This window comes from Gnatocerus cornutus, unplaced genomic scaffold (assembly GCF_029298725.1).
Source record: "Gnatocerus cornutus isolate USDA-ARS CGAHR unplaced genomic scaffold, icGnaCorn1.1 ctg00000023.1, whole genome shotgun sequence".
NCBI lineage: Eukaryota > Metazoa > Arthropoda > Insecta > Coleoptera > Tenebrionidae > Gnatocerus > Gnatocerus cornutus.
The window spans coordinates 2,935,450-2,953,242 of NW_028275375.1; the positions used below are offsets into that span (position 1 = coordinate 2,935,450).

General features: G+C 33.2%; 1 protein-coding gene across 3 annotated transcripts in view; it reads right to left on the bottom strand.

Annotated features, from left to right (window-relative positions):
- Window positions 1-16,454, bottom strand: part of LOC148166383 (head-specific guanylate cyclase-like) — a 72,093-nt gene extending 55,639 nt beyond the window's left edge. For all 3 annotated transcript variants that reach the window (XR_015771031.1, XR_015771030.1, XM_088049032.1), the window contains exons 1-2: window positions 16,166-16,454; window positions 14,451-14,696 (exon numbers count right to left, since the gene is read on the bottom strand). Coding sequence is in view for 1 of the 3 variants with exons in the window: in XM_088049032.1 (XP_087905158.1) it covers window positions 14,451-14,633 (183 nt within the window). In the remaining 2 variants the exon portion in view is untranslated. The remainder of the gene's footprint in view (window positions 1-14,450; window positions 14,697-16,165) is intronic.
- Between the last annotated feature and the right edge of the window lie 1,339 nt (window positions 16,455-17,793).

Genomic DNA, 17,793 nt, shown 5'->3' on the forward strand with positions numbered 1-17,793 from the left:
AATTAGTTCCCTTGCTGCGAAGTTGGCGTTTAATGAAGGGATGGAGTCATTTAGTGCAGCTGCAAGAAAAATGTCGATAAAGTCGCAAAGGGTCAGAGACGGTTTAAAGGAGGGCGCGCCCTGGAGCCCACTTGGGACCGGTTTTGTAAAACCCTAATTTTACATTGCTTTTAAACAGGAAAAATAATATCAGTGGGAAAATTTAAGATAATTTGTACAAAAAGACACAAAAACTGAAGATCTAAAGAAATTCTAATGGAAATTTAGAGATTCAAGAATTATCTGAAACAGTCGAGAATATAAGCATTGTGCGAAGAAAATATGGCAGGAGAATCGATGAAGTTATAAAAATGTAGGGAATTTAAATAAAGCCTAAGAAATATCTAAAGAAAGCTCAAAGACTGTTAAAAATGAATCCAAGAAGCTCTAAAAATAGTTAAAAAAAATGGGAAAACCCAAAAGAAAAATTTAACAGAATGAAGAGAATACAAATTTTTTATGAAAATTTGAAGAAAAATTTAAACAAAATCTAAAATAAATCAAAGAAAATAAAAAAAATTCAATTTAAAAAGTATCTAACAAACTAGGAAGAAAATTAGAGACTTAAAAGAATCTTAAAAAGAATTTATGCACAATCTAGAGAAAATCGATATTAAATTTAAAGGGAATCAAGAAAAATCGATATTAATTTCAAGAGGAATCAAGAGAAATCGATATTAAATTTAAGGGAAATCAAGATATGTAAACAGAGGAGTTTGAGGAAAATTTGAAGAAAATCTAGAGAAACTAAGAAATCTGAAGAAAACCAACAAGATAAATTAGAGACAACTTAAAGTTAATTCAAAAGAACTAAGGGTAGTTTTCATCTTAAAATAGTAAAATTTAGGGGTTTTATTACTTTTGACTTGTATGTCAATTGTCTTGAATTCCAAAATTCAAATCACTTTATTCTATTAAATACCCGTAACTTTGTCAGTTTTGATCAAAACGCAGTGAAATTTGCACATTTTACCACTTTGAATTAGTTTATTAACTGTGCAAAATTTTAAAATTTTAGAGTTAGAAACAGAATTTTTAGAAATTTTAATTTTGAAAACGAACCAAAAATTTCCATTAATTTCTGTTAAAATCTGAAAACTCAGTCAGTTTTCATCTCAAAACAGTAAAATTTGGGGGTTTAATTACTTTTGATTTCTTTATCAACTGTCCAATTCCAAAATTTTAGACCAAGAGAGAGAATTTTTAGAAAATTTTACTTTAAATTTTGTGAATCATTTGATTTCTTTGTAAACGTAATCTAAATTTCCTTAGATTTTCTAAATTTTCCTTAGATTTTCTAGATTTTATGTCGATTTCCTTTCAATTTTTGCTTACTTTTTCTATTTTCTGAACTTTTATACTGTCAATGTACTTGATGTGATTAAAAACAGAGACGGATTAAGGGTGGGTTATGCGCCCATAAGGAAATACTAGCCCTCCTAAAAATTAACAATAATGTTCCGGATTTTTCTTAGATTTACTTTAGTCTCCGAGTATTCCTTAGATTCTGTTTAGAGTCTCCAGATTCTTATAACTAAAGTTGCGCCCTTTGCCTCTGTCCTTTAACTTTCTTTCGATATTTTTGACCACCACATAATCACCGCAGGTGTTATTTACGCAACAGGTGAGTGATTAGACGTCTAATAGTCGTGGGCTGTGGATAATTAGCTTTTTTGTTTCGGTCAGCAATATATCACCAACCACATGACACAGTAATCCCGTTCCCCTCGACCAAACAAATGTCCTGATTTGTTGCTGAAAGATGGAGTAGCGGAATTCTACGAATCAATAGAGGGCCGCCATTAAGGTCTTTATCGATTAAATTTTTTATGCGATTGTATCGTAAGACAACGTGGTCGTTCACTTTTATTACGCTTATAAATTCGACTGCTTTTGCAGAATTATACAGTTGGGAAGGTACAGAGTGTGCCGGAGGTCGGAACTGTTATTAAAAATTGGCTCCGGCAATCTCAGCCAGGTGGCACTTTTATTTATTTTTTTTTAGATTTTCTATTATGTTTATGTAAGTCTAGTTCTATTTTAATATTTATTAAATATTTTTTAGATAATTTGATTTTTTTTCTGGCAGTGACTACAATTGCGTGGTGTCCACTCCAATTCCCCCATAAATCACGCCCTCCCATAATTGCGAGTTTAATTCGCCCGTTTCAAAATTCACACGTCGCTGCTTCTTTCCCGTAAAAAAAAAACAGAACCCACATCAAAGCTAAACCTGTTCATTTAAAATTGCGGGTAAACGCAGAATTGGGAATCCTCTAAAAATTCATTAATTTCGTAAACAATAAATTGCGGTATAAAAACAGAAGTTGGCCAATGACATCGTCAGCGTTCTTGCTTTCCAGGTTAAAGCGGTAATAACCTGAACAAGGATACTGGCCATTCAGCTGTAAAAACTTGCGATAAATAAAAAGGGTTCGTCAAAGGAAAAAATTCTTTTTTATTACCCTTCTCTTTATAGCGCGTATTTATCCATTAAATTAAGGAGTGGCGCGTAATTTTTCCCGATCTCAAGTTTCAGACTTTAATTTTTTATGATTCGTTAACTGGGGCAGTACAGTCAAAGGACGTTCTGGTGACTGATGTTGCAATGAATTTTTAATCGGAGGTGTGGAAAAAATTTGGAGACACGAAATCACTTACAGAGCTGTTGCTTTAAAGCGAACCTAATTTATTTCGTTAGAATTGTTAAGTAGATTTCATGTATAATTCACTTGAAGAAACTTTCTTGTTTTTACAAATTTAATACTTAAAAGCGAAGTGGGAACGTTTAATTTGTGTAGAAAAAGCATTACCTTGACTCTGGATAAATAGCCGGCAGGTTTCCGGTGCGGCGGCTATTAAAAATTACACTTTTGGGGTGCAACCAAGTAAATTATTTCATCCCCGTCTTCTTCAATTAATTCGCAAAGTTTTGTTGCAGTGATCGAATTACGTTACATCAAACACTCGTTCCACAAAAAAACGACACAACAGATCAACGCTCCTGAGGCGCAATTTAATTACATGAGATTGACACCGTGTTTACATACAAAGAGTGCGTTAAAAATAAATTTTTACTGAGTGGATTGATTCAATTCCGACCAAATTAGAAATTCTTTGCTTGAATAACCCCCATTTTGGTTTTGAGTGATTTCACTTTACAGCTTTCTAATTAAAAAAAAGTAAATATGCAAGGAATAAATTGATTTCAGGGCTCCATTTCCATGCGAATTAACACCGGTCCTGAAATAAAATCGGCGAATTCTGTCTGTAAGTTTGAGTAAACGTTTTGGGTTTCCAGTCACGACACGCTTATAAACGTACGAAGGAGTGTCGTCGGATTTGCCATCAAAAACTCAATTTCTGCATAAAATTGCATACTTGTAGCTGTACATGAAAAATTTCCTCCAAGAAATCACGTCGAGAATTAGATTTGCAAGTTCAATGTTGGAAATTGATGTGGTCAATGGCGAGTTTTTTAAGTTCGTTGTAGCAATTCCACGACCACCATAAACAAATGGAAATACTTATTATACAGTGTGTTGCATAAAAATAGACGCATCCACATTTTTTATTTTTTCTTATTTTTTATGACAAATTTGGTGCTTTAGTTCTGTCACAGGATACCAAAGAATTAAACTTAAATTGACTAAAAATCGATTTTTGACTCTTATTCAATGTAAAATGCACCTATCCTCGTAATTTTTAAAGTGCACTATTTAGTAATGCAATTATTGGGGTAAAATTAAAATCCCAAATAAACCCGCATGTTTTAAAATAATAAAAATTATAGGTGCGTCTATTTTACAACAGATTATATGTCATTTTTACTGCCACAAACAAAGCAGTTGTAAACTGAATTACGTTTCAAGCACTTCGGACTGACAGGTAAGAGGTAAAAATGAGAATTGTATATTATAAAACTAGTCCGGAATGAAAGGTTTATGGACTGAAATTTATAGTAACGTGAGTCATGTCATAATTTGTGTCGTAATCCACATTGTATGCTATACTGAGATCAAATTAGCTTCCACATTGAGGATAATTAAATGAGATCGAACAAATTTTATGAAAATTGCATTTGTGCTAACAAACATTTTAGCTCTAATTCAGAATTACGAGTTTGAGTTCGCTGCCGAATTAATTTAATACGGAAAATTTAAGTTTTGAGAGCTGTTGTGCAAATTACTTAACTTAACTTCCCAAGAAAGCCGTGTTTTAATTATATTTTTTTTTGTCTAACCCGGCGCCTCCACCATTTTTGCGCCAAAATCTGACATAAGAAAATTTGTCAGATCTTTATTTTAACACATTAATTAAATCGGAGGTCCACAAATTTGAACACGAAACTTGAAGGTGCGAAAAATAAATCCAAAGACCACGCGAAACTTCTATAATTAGCTATAAAATAATTTCTAATCGAGCGATGTCAATACGAATGTCAATACGATTTGTTTTGGCAAAATCTGAGACACCTTTGTATGAAGCCATGAATGACAATGTATCTTTCTAGGCGTGTCACAAATAAGCTTAATTCCGTGCATTTGCAGCACATTAATCAATATTCCAAAAATATAAAATTCAAATACTAATTCAGCAGCAACAAGAATTTTCCCCCCTCATTCTTTTAAATTCCCTAACTTTGTCAGTTTTGATCGCAAAGCAGTAAAATTTGTACCTTTTACTACTTTTGATTAGAAATTTTAGAGTTAAGAAAAGAATTTTTAGAAATTTTAATTTTGAAAACGAACCAAAAATTTCCACTAATCTGTATTAAAATCAGAGAATTAGATTTGCAAGTTCAATGTTAGGAATTAATGTGGTCAATGCCAAGTTTTTTAAGTTCGTTGGAGCAATTCCACCACCACCATAAACAAATGGAAATACTTATTATATTTCATTTTTACTGCCACGAACAAAACTGTTGTAAAACTGAATTACGTTTCAAGCACTTCTGACTGACAGGTAAGAGGTAAAAATGAGAATTGTATATTATAAAACTAGTCCGGAATGAAAGGTTTATGGACTGAAATTTATAGTAACGTGAGTGGTCATGTCATAATTTGAGTCGTAATCCACATTGTATGCTCTGCTGTGATCAAATTAGCTTCCACATTGAGAATAATTAATTGAGATCGAACAAATTTTATGAAAATTGCATTTGTGCTAACAAACATTTTAGCTCTAATTCAGAATTACGAGTTTGAGTTCGCTGCTGAATTAATTTAATACGGAAAATTTTAGTTTTGAGAGCTGTTGTGCAAATTACTTAACTTAACTTCCCAAGAAAGCCGTGTTTTAATTATATTTTTTTTGTCTAATCCGGCGCCTCCACCATTTTTGCGCCAAAATTTGACATAAGAAAATGTGTCAAATCTTTATTTTCCCGCATTAATTAAATCGTATGTCCATAAATTTGGACACAAAACTTGAAGGTCCGAAAAATTAATTGAAAGAATGAGAACGACGACGCGAAACTTCAATAATTAGCGATGAAATAATTTCTAATCGAGCGAGTCCCCTGAATGTCAATACGATTTGTTTTGGCAGAATCTGAGACACGTCTGTATGAAGCCATAAATGACAATGTATCTTTCCTGGCGTGTTACAAATAAGCTTAATTCCATGTATTCGTAGCACATTAATCGATATTCCAAAAATATAAAATTCAAATACTAATTCAGCAGCAACAAGAATTTTTCCACCTCATTTTTTTAATATCCCTAACTTTGTCAGTTTTGATTTCAAAGCAGTGAAATTTGTATCTTTAAACACTTTTGATTAGATTATCAACTGTGTTAAATTAGAAAATTTTAAAGTTAGAAACAAAATTTTTAGAAATTTTTACTTTGAATACGAACCAAAAATTTCCACTAATCACTATTAAAATTGTAACTCTTGCAGTTTTCATCGTCAATCAGTAAAATTTAGAGGTTTTATTACTTTTGACTTTTTTATTAATTGTCTAAAGTCCAAAATTTGAGACCAAAAAACAGAATTTTTAGAGCTATTTTCATTTAGGCATTGGAAAACGAACCAAGAATTTCTCCGCCTCATTCAATTAAATTCCATAACTTTGTCAGTTTTAATTGCAAAGCAGTAAAATTTGAACCTTTTACTACTTTTGATTAGTTTATTAACTGTGCTAAATTACAAAATTTTTGAGTAAAAAACAGAATTTTTAGAAATTATAATTTTAAAAACAAAACAAAAATTTTTACTAATCTCTGTTAAAATCTGTAACTCTGGCAGTTTCCATCATAAAACAGTAAAATTTTGGGGTTTTATTACTTTCAACTTTTTTACCATCTCTCTTAAATTCCAAAATTTTAAAGCAAGATACAATTTTTTTTAGAAATTTTGATTTTATAACCGAACCAAAAATGTTCACTAATCTCTATTAAAATTTGTAATTCTGACAGTTTTTATGCTAAACCACTAAAATTTGGGAGTTTTATAATTTCTCAAATTCCAAAAGTTTAGAGCAAGAAACAGAATTTTTAGAACAATTTTCATTTAGGCATTGGAAAGCGAACCAAGAATTTTTCCACCTCATTCTATTAATTTTCCTAACTTTGTCAGTTTTGATTGCAAAGCACTGAAATTTGTACCTTTTACCACTTTTGATTAGTTTATCATCTGTGTTAAATTATAAAATTTTAATCTTAGAAACAAAATTTTAAGAAATTTTTACTTTGAATACGAACCAAAAATTTCCACTAATATCTGTTAAAATTAGAGAATTAGATTTGCAAGTTCAATGTTAGGAATTAATGTGGTCAATGCCAAGTTTTTTAAGTTCGTTGGAGCAATTCCACCACCACCATAAACAAATGGAAATACTTATTATATTTCATTTTTACTGCCACGAACAAAGCTGTTGTAAAACTTAATTATGTTTCAAGCACTTCTGACTGACAGGTAAGAGGTAAAAATGAGAATTGTATATTATAAAACTAGTCTGGAATGAAAGGTTTATGGACTGAAATTTATAGTAACGTGAGTGGTCATGTCATAATTCGAGTCGTAATCCACATTGTATGCTCTGCTGTGATTAAATTAGCTTCTACACTGAGGATAATTAATTGAGATCGAACAAATTTTATGAAAATTGCATTTGTGCTAACAAACATTTTAGCTCTAATTTAGAATTATTAGTCTGAGTTCGCTGCCGAGTATGGAAAATTATTCTTTTAATACGGAAAATTAAAGTTTCGAGAGTTGTTGTGCAGATTACTTAACTTACCTTTCAACAAAACGATGTTTTAATTAAATTTTTTTGTTCAACCCGGCGCCTCCACCATTTTTGCGCCAAAATCTGACATATAAAAATGTGCCAAATCTTTATTTTAACGCATTAATCGGACCAAATATACACAAATCTGAGCACTAAACTTAAAGGTTTGAAAAATAAATCGAAAGAATGAGAAAGTAATTAGCTATAAAATAATTTCTAATCGAGCGAGTCCCCTGAATGTCAATCCGAGTTGTTTTGGCAGAATCTGAAGCACGTCCGTATGAAGCCTTTCCTGGCGTGTCACAAATAAGCTTAATTCCGTGTATTCGTAGCACATTAATCGATATTCCAAAAATATAAAATGCAAATACTAATTCCGCAGCAACAAGGATGATCAAATTATGCAAATACGAAAAAAACGGAAGACTCAAAGCGCTGTGAACATCAGACAAAACCACGCATTTGCATGTGATGCCAAAATTCCGAACTTTTGTTGTGTTGTTTTCAGTGAAATGTAAGTTTTCGGATCAACGTCGGAAGCAGCGACATTGTTCCGTTTCATCAATCCACGACACCCTCCGTGTCCGCCACGAAATTTATCCTGTTATTGCAATAAACCGTATTTTTATCCCTGCCACAAAAACCACCTTCTACCATTCATCAAGACTCTGTTTGGCAGGTTGCCGCGATCCTCACCCTAAAATCTTGTCTTGTGATCTTAAAAAATATAAAAACGTGGGGCGATTTTGACACTCTTGGGACAATATATCACGAAGATGGGCGCGATAAATACGCGAAAATAGTGTACTCTATAATGCGATTAATCTTAGCAGACGAAATGTTAACTCGACTGTTAAACTATAATCTTATATAGCCCCGAGACCCGGATTAAAGTCTAGAAATCTCGCAGGAAATTTCAGGAACAACGACGAGGACTTAACACCAGATCACGTCCGATTAGATTTTTCAAGCAGTGAAATGAAATTCACGAAAATTGCGGGATCACAAAGGGGCGGTTATGTGAAACTCTATCTGACCCAGAAAAACCAATTATATATTTATATACGAGTAAATCGATACATTATCCGATTATTATTCATACATAAATTGTCGATAACATTACATTAACAGTAATAAAGTTTTAGCTAACCAGAGATTTAAATAATGGAGTTCTGTTTGCACGCTATTTTGAATTTTCAGTTAATTGAAAACAGAGTTTTCATTCTGTCTAATTTTTACTGTCAAGAACAGTCTTAAACTTGCTGCGTTTTGTAAATACAACGGAAAAAAAGGAGCTCAGCTTTGTTTCGTTTTACAAAGCGGACAATGATTAAAGAGAGGATTAAAAAAGGATCGAAAGGATCTGATTCATTCCAAGAACCTGAAATGATACAAAAAGGAATGCAAATTATTTTCGGAAAGTACACTAGCGGTCAAAAGGCTTGCACTCCTCTATAGAACTTTGATAAATATTAAAATTTGTAAATTGTATTTTAAACAGAAAATTCGAACTCATTGTTTTAAAAAAAATTACTCTTTAACTTCATAAATAAATTTTCTTGAAAATACCTAAAAATGGGAGACTTGAGACTTTTGAACGTCACTGTATTATTATTTTGATAAAACACGACACTCTTCTAGGCGCGGAAAAGAAAGTGCACTTTACAACCCAACTTTTTCTTCCAAAACTAAAACTTGCTTCATTTTTCTGCTTTCTTAAAATAAGATAAAGCGCGCCAAAGAGAAACGCAGCTTTCGGCATTAAATATTCTTTTACCGGACGACTAGTTCATCTTCTCCCCAATTAATTATTAACTTAGCATTTCCCCGGAGGCGGCAGTTATTAAAATAATGTGATGGCAATAAAACCACAAACGTGTCTCTCGCAAGACACCCCAGAGGGTAAAGTCATTCTTCCCTTGTTGTAAATTTTCATAAAAACATTAAACTCGAGATTTCAAAAGAGCGGTAATGCAAGAAAGTGCTTTTTCGAATCGTAAGCAGCTAATTAAATTTGGAAAGTTTTGCAATAACAAGTTAAAGTTTTTGCTTAACGAATCGAGTAACTGTTGTACAAGTTGAGTGAATTAATTAAGGGGGTGAGAACTCACACATGGGCGCTTTTTTTCTGGAGATAATGAGGGAAAACCCATACAAAGGCAGAGTGCTAACAAAGTTGAAACGGTTGGAGCGCGAGTGTTAGGGGTTGGGAAATTTTTTTGGAAGGGATTTGCGTCGGATTTACGGGGATTGCTTTATTATCACTGAAATTAACGTCGCTTAGAGGTATGTAAGTAATTTACTCAGAAAAAAATGAAAGTTAGTTCTCCAGTTTGCATCTTTGAGTTTTTTTTGGTCTTCACTTCGCGGTGGCGAAAACTCTCGCGTTTTATTAAATTTTGCGGCTTCGAGAGAATTTGCCGATCGGCATCACTTCTGTAAAACGATTAGCATCGGATTGAACTAAACCGATCCAATTTTTATATTTCAGTTTACACACCGCCACGACCTAGTTTGTGATTTTAACAATATAAGCTTTGTGATTTATAAATAATCCGACAAATCACACCATTTATTACTCCGGCCATTACGATTCATTTGACGGGAAATGTACTCATAGCTCGGTTTATTATGCGGTGTTAATGCGTTCTAAAACGCATGTTTCCATTTATTATCTCCACTTACTTAGCATTCGACGTGAAATCTTGGTTTGCGGTTATTTCTATTATCCTGAAGTAATGTACTCTAAAACCTTTCACTCTCCCAACAAATCGCACTTCAAGCGTATTATGCTTTTTGCGCCGGAAACCGTTGCAAACATACACACCCCCATTGATTATCTATATACCGTCACATCCATTTGAATGCAAATATTTGAAGTGCTTTTCATCCCCATGTAAGAGGCGTCAAACGTGCGAATTGGATTATTATTTCGGTTGTTTATCGCGCTGTATCTACATTTCATCCCTTATCCGACGTTTTTCTCCTCGAGCGTCGACTTCGCCAAAGGCCCCAGTTCATTATTACGCCCCCAGTGGAAACCGTCGATGATGCAAATTTCTAAATAGGAAATGGAGTAAACAAAACTCAGGAAAAACTAGTTGTCTAGTGATATAATGTGGATGCGTTTTCATTTTGGTGGGGAAAAAATTCGCGCTCCTGCCAAACCTGTCAAGCTTCAACAAAATTTTGCATTTTTAGGCGTAGATAAAACGTCGGTCAAACGTGAGCAAAATGCCATTATAAGCTGGTGAGATTTGTATCACTCGCGCTAACGACTTCATGATCCAAAATAATCTCGCTCGCTTTACAATTTAGCATTTCTCACTCATGACATAATCGATAAGTGGCGTTATCGATCACATATTGAGTAAATGGTCGCAACATCTGTGATTGATCATTTTTTCAATTACTGCTAACGGCGGACGCCAAAACAAAAGTCGCTTATAGCCAGGTATGTACATATTTCAGATAACACGAGCAAACATCGCTGCTATTTTGGCTTTCCGAGTGTGAAAACTATTTCTATTTTTGATCAGAATAGCGAGATAGGGAATGCATTCAACCAAAAATAACAAAAAACGAGTCTGTATTCAGCGATAAAAATTATGTAATGAGATAAAATGAAATGTAATGCAGTCTAGACTTTAATAACTTTAAGGAGGAGACAGAAAAGTTGAAATAATTACCGTCTTTGATCATTCCATCCGAATAATAAATAGCGATGGCACTGCATAGACAATGAACCCTTTTGAATACGTCTTCTATTTTTCCTCGAGATCAATAATTTTTCTTGAAACGAGTCACTGCGGAATTCCCAATTGCGCCAAGGTAAAAACTTGTGCGTAAAAATGTTTCTTTTATGTTCACTCTCGAGTGATAAAACTCTCGAATTGAAATATTTTGTTCGCGAGACTGTAATTGTGCCATAATATAATAAATTTCGCTACCACGTAAGCTGTGTAACTTTAACCCCACTAAAGCAGATGATAAATTATTCACTAGTGACCTATTGAATTTGTAATATTTATCATGATCTCCATCGAGGCCTGTCCCAACTGCAAGTATTGATTATTGTATCTGAAAAACTTCACTTTTAAAATAATGACAGTTGGGGGCTTTGTTCGTGTAAAGAGTTTGCGTTTGTGTGAATTAAAATTCAACGTTCAGTCTACCAATGCATTTGTGGGAGTTTTGTTCACTTTAATTCAACGTGGAACATCCTCTATTAGTTTAGACAGGACGAACTGCAAAGTATTATCATTTCTGACGGAAATTAGTACACCTGCGTTTTGTTAACGGGTTCATTTATCGGTGAACAAATACACATTTCAAACGCGTGGAATCTCAACGATTAAAAAGACTCCAGGATTGGAAAAATGCAAAATAAATACTCTAATTCTTCGAGTTTAACCAAATTTGGATTTTTTTAACTTCAAAAATATTAAATAGCCAATTCTGAATGTTTTTTTGGTCTGAGTATTATTAGTTTCTGAGCTCCGAAGAATTAATATAGGCAATTCAAAATACGCTTTTTTTTATCTGTTTGTAGGAGGGAAATTTAATTTCATGACATGTTCTCAAGCTAGTTGTGAAAAAATAGTATGCATTTCTATAAATTACAAATAAAGAACAATCCTAGATAAAACTTTGTAAGATACACGTTTAAAAAGTCTTTTTATGGCATTCAAAGCTTTTCGAACAATCGTAAACTTGTTAGCCCCTTAAAAATTAAAGAACGAAGTACTTTTTTATTTACCAATTAAAAAAAAAAAAATTATTTAGTCTAATAGATTCTAGAAAGTTAGAAACTGAGTCATTATAGGTTTTAGCCTTGATTGTGAATAAATAGTATACAAACCGAGGCGTAGACGAGGTTTAAAGTTATATTTAAAAAAATAAAATAAAATAATTTAATTTGATCGATTTTAGTAAAATGGAAAGTGAGCCTATTTAGGTTTTCGCTATTATTGTGAATAAAATAGTATACAAACCGACATTATATTTAAAAAGTTGGGATTTGGGACAGACTAAAAACAAGTCAAAAATAGTAATTTTTCCAAATTTTATTGCCCTAGCATTAAAACTGCCAAAATTACACGTCTGAATAGAAAGTATTGGAAAATTATTGTCTCGTCTTGAATATGAAAATTTGTAAAATCCGTCCCTGTTGTTCAAAAAAATTGAGATTTGGGGAACAGGCAGTTAACAAGCCAAAAATAATAATCTCTCTAAATTTCATTGGCATAGCATTGAAACTATAAAAATTACAAGTCCGAATAAAAAGTATTGAAAATTTTTGGTTTTTCGTAAAAATGAAAATTTCTAAAATCCGTCCCAATTGGTAGCAAGAAATGGGATTTGGGACAGAGCATAAACAAGTCAAAAATAGTAATCTCTCCAAATTTTATTGCTGTAACATCAAATCTACTAAAATTACACGTCCGAATGGAAAATATTGAAAATTTTTGGCCGGTCTTAAAAGTAAAAATTTCTAAAATCCGTCCCTGTACCTCAAAAAAATTGGTATTTGAAACAAACCATAAGGAAGTCAATTAATACAGTAATCTCATTAAATTTCGTTGTCCTAGCATTAAAACTATTAAATTCACAGGTTCGAGAGAAATTATCAAAAAAATTTAGTTTGACTAAAAAATAAAAATTTCTAAAATCCATCCCTGTTGCTCAAAAAATTAGGCGCTGGCGCCACATTATAAACAAATTAGACATAGTAATCTCTCCAAATTTCATTCCCCTAACGTCAAAATTACCAAAATTACTGGTCCGAATGGAAAATATTGGAAAATTTTAGCTCGTCTTGAAAATAAAATGTTCTAAAATCCGTCCAGTACAGTGAAAAATATTGAAAATTTTTGGGTCGTCTAGAAATTAAAAGTAAAAGTGAAAGAATGGCTCGTCTTAAAAATAAAAAGTTCTAAAGTTCTATCTGTTGAAATCACTTTTCTTGGCGCGTTTTAACTTAATTTGTTATTATTTCGTAAATTGTGGACAACAACAAATTCTGTTAACGCGATTTTTAGACACGTGCCGTTTATATAAAAAAATTATGAACTATTTTAGAACAAATAATAAGTACAAAAAATCAAGTTTGACTAAAAAAAAACAAGAAATCCTACCTTCAGCAGTCCACAAAAGAGATTAAAATGATGTGTAAAGAGATAGTCAACAACGTCACAAAAATCTTTCCAAGTAAAGTCTGACCCTGAGCAGCCTTTTGCAATGATCTGTTTCCGAAACCGACAAGATTGCAACTAAAATAATTCAGGAAGTGAAGTGATTAAACCGACAAAAAACGTAATCAGTATATTTTTTTACTTGGTTACGTCTTGCCGACTAGCTGGCAATGTTTATATTTTTTTGTGCAACATACGATAGTCTTGAATACTGATTAGTAATCAGTTCAAAATTAATTAATAATATTTCAAAACTAGGCTCAATTTTGGAAAACCGCAAAGGAAAAATTTGTTTGTTTCAACAAAATCTACCACCAGTTCAATTTAATGTACTCATTTCTGTTACACCCTGTATAAAAAATGTTTACGAACTCTAACGTAAAATTATCTAACAATGCCAATTTTCTCTTTATCCAAATTTGGTACTTCCAGTGGTTTACACGCAACGCGTTACTTGTGCAAATAGCTTGGGCGCGTAAACGCACCTCAATATCCGAAGGATTACGGATTTCGGCACGTTAAAACAGTAAAAAATGACCTTTGATCCGCTCGCCGTTCAATAAACCATTTTAACAATTTTCAACATAAATATGCAACCACGTGTACGTGTCACAAATTTCCGGATTTGTCGTTTGCAACACATTTAGAAACCAGGTTAAGCGTATGCTAAATTTCAAAGTAGATATTGATCTTATAACTTTACGTCAAAATACACTCGTAGCCTTATCAAATTTAGTCACAAAAACGTGAAACCAAATTTCAGTAGATTTCATTATTTACAACCAATTAGGACCGGAAATGTTCCAACAAATCTGTGCTAATTTTAGTTTTATTGCCGTGCTATGTGGACGATTTCAATTTCCATAGCACCTCCATGAATAGATTTTTTTATTAACAATTTCACCGAGGTCGTAAAAATTTGATGTCTCTCCGCCACTTATAAAATAAAAATCTCCTTATCTACACAAAACTGTACTCACCGGCGGCGCAGTGAGTGTCAAAATAGCATCATTCAAATGCTTCAAGTTGAGCGTATTTTTGTCTTCTTCGTCCTGATCGTCGCTAGGAATTTGGATTGACGACTGCCTCGACGTGAAAGCTCTCTTCAGGGCCCCATTGGGAAGAGCATGCGACGAAGTACGCCGGAAAGGACACGAGGCCATCGTTGACGTGACTCTGGAGCTTTTACGACTTCATTTATGTTTCATTTCGGTTAATTTATTTATCTGGAAAGTACACCAAAATGTACACATTATATTTTTTACTACCTAGAAATGTAGTTAGTTAAATTACGAACCCGACAATCTGCTTTATTTAATTGGAAGGTTGTAAAACGTGAATTTATGAGAGACGCGGTAGGTGTTTAAATCGAATTATCAGAAAGATTAGGATTTGTCACTGATTAAAATTTATAATGGGGAAAGACGGGTCGATAAAACGCGAATGGGAAACTGTTGAGCAACTGGGACAAACATTAATCTATTATTTTTCAATCGGGACTGTGGACAATTTGATAGGCAATGTTGCATAAATCAGTTGCGCTTGCAACCATTTGATCGCTGAAGATAATGGAGCGGGAGCAGATCTCCAATAACATTGGAATACTAACTAATTAACGTTAGCGTTAATTGGGAAAATGAATAGACAATTATTTTGGTGCTGATTTACTGGTTACCAGAGGAACAATCAAATGAGCTTCCAGCGCTTCTTCTCCTTCTTTACCAACTAACACAACTTTGAATATAAACCATTTTAAACAGGAAAGTTCAGAAATTGTTTCGCTTAGAACAAACAGTAATTTATGAAACTTCCCTGTCGTGTGGTAAACACAAAAATACATGTTTAATTAAGATAAATTCAAAGAATTGAGGCCACAACACAAGGTGGGATTTAATTAGGCTTGATCTTTAATTAATTCTAGAATTACGGAGTTTCGTCCCTTAGTTAGCCGTCATCTAGTGGGCTAACACGACATGATTACTAATTAATTAATTAGGAACTGTACTTTGAGTTGTTCTAGTCAACAATTAAAACAGTCTGAGAAAATCAGTTTTCTCGACACGACTCAGCAGACAAATTGTAATACAAGAAAATTTAATCAATCAAGCGGTACAGTTTTGCTTTTTCAGCAAAATCGGAAACCGGATCAAAAGTAAGAACGTTCTGGGCCAAACCAAAAAAGTAACTTTAATGATAAATTTCTTATGAGAATGGGAGGTCGAGCGAACTTTCCAAGTAAAGTTTAAATTCAATAAGGTTAGCACAACTGAGAAATGTCCGAACGAAATTATTGTAAAAGGAAAAAACATTCTTGTTTTGATTACGTACGAGTTTTTGTGTGCTTTTCATCATTTATTCATTTTATAGTCGCTGGTTGTAGTAAGGGTTAATAAAAATGTGGATTTGTTTGATTAAGTCTGGCTCTAATTAAAATTGTTCCCCAGTTTAGCCGTAAAATCAAAAGAATTCTGCTTGAAGGAAATATGAGATCGGATAATTACAGTGCGAACATGAACAATGAAACACTTTCATTAATTTGATCCTCGTGTTTATCCCTATTATCAACTGTGTTTCGATGAAGTATCTCAACTAACATAATTAATGCTCATCATAAATTATCGACTGAGCATATGTTCCGTCCCGCATGGCACCTCAGCCTGACTAAATTCATTTCCAAACACTCCTCTCGACTTACCGTGGCGTGTCGGAACACAATCATTCAAAATTAATTTGTCTGACCTTCCGAAATTGGTTTCGACACCAAAACCTTCAAGTTCAATATTCTTATCTCAACGACAAATGTGTTTGTTTAGCGCGTCGAAGAACAGCCAGTTTTACATCCTGACGTCTTCCATAAATCACGTCTTTCTTTGTTATTTACGGTGGAAACTCATCGATACCATCTAATAAATGATCACGTGTTCGTTAATCGACGCGACGCGTTCGAATCGCAGACGAATACGTATCGGCACCGCGACGCCCGAGCAACTAAAGGCGTCGCAGGAAGACCGCGATGCCTCTTCGACGCCAGCGCATTGCAGCGACCGCACGTATAAACACCTTTTTAATTCCTGTGATTTTCATTCGTCTTCATGCATCGTTTATGAAGTGGAAGTGTCCGGAAAATGCGGGGAATTCTTGATATGTTCCGGTCATACGGGTTTAATAAAATTCTCCAGTGGTGTATTGAATGTTTATAGGAATTATTGCGGAATTGATAAATGAAGCGTGGAGATGCGACAAGCAAAAAGAAAGGAGCTTTGTATTATTCGATACTCTTCGTACGAATTTAATGGAATATTCTGTTTCGTATTTTCCCTGTGCTCTGCTTTCAGTTTTCTATACAAAAGATAACTATTATGAGGCGCTGCTAGTTTCGTTCATTAGCAGCGGTGGAAAAACTCAAGTGTCTCGTTAATTTATTTAGTTATGGATTTTACAGTTTTTGTCGAAACGTGCACACTTTCAGCTGCTACTCATTAAAACTTTCTGTTTTAGCGCACTCTTTTATGAAAACTTGCGTCAATGTAGCTTTATTTTATACGTAATTTTTCCTGCAGAAAATTTACCGATTTACAAAGGAGCAATCAGAGAATCAGCAGGATTTGAAAGATATAGTTAGGTACCTGTAATAAATACATATCAAGTTTGATCAATAGATCTGCAAGCAACTGACACGTTGTAAAATATAACAATCTCAGCAAGGAAAATTAGGCTTAGGATAATTTTATTCTATTTCGGATTCATATTGCCCTAGCATTAAAATCACCAAAATTACATGTCCGAATGGAAAATATTTAAAATTTTTAATTCGTCTTGGAAATGAAAATTTTTAAAATCCGTCCCTGCTGCTCAAAGAAGTTGGGATTTAAGACAAACTATGAGCAAGTCAAAAATAATAATCTCACTAAATTTCACTGCCCTAACATTAAAACTACCAAAATTACACATCCGAATAGAATGTATTGCAAATTTTTGATTCGTCTTGAAAATTAAATTTTTTTAAAATCCGTTCCTTTACTCAAAAAAATTGAGATTTGGAACAAGCAATCAACAAGTCAAAAATAGTAAAATCTCTTCAAATTTCATTGCCTTAGTGTCAAAACTACCAAAAATACAGGTCCGAATGAAAAATGAAAACTTTTTTATTTCGTCTTTAAAATGAAAATTTCTAAAATCCGTCCCTGTAAATCAAAACTTTTAAGATTTGGAACAGGCAAACAACAAGTTAAAGATAGTAATCTGTCCAAATATTATTGCCATAGCATCAAAACTACAAAATTTAGACGTCCGAAAGTAAAATATTGGAAAACTTTTATCTCC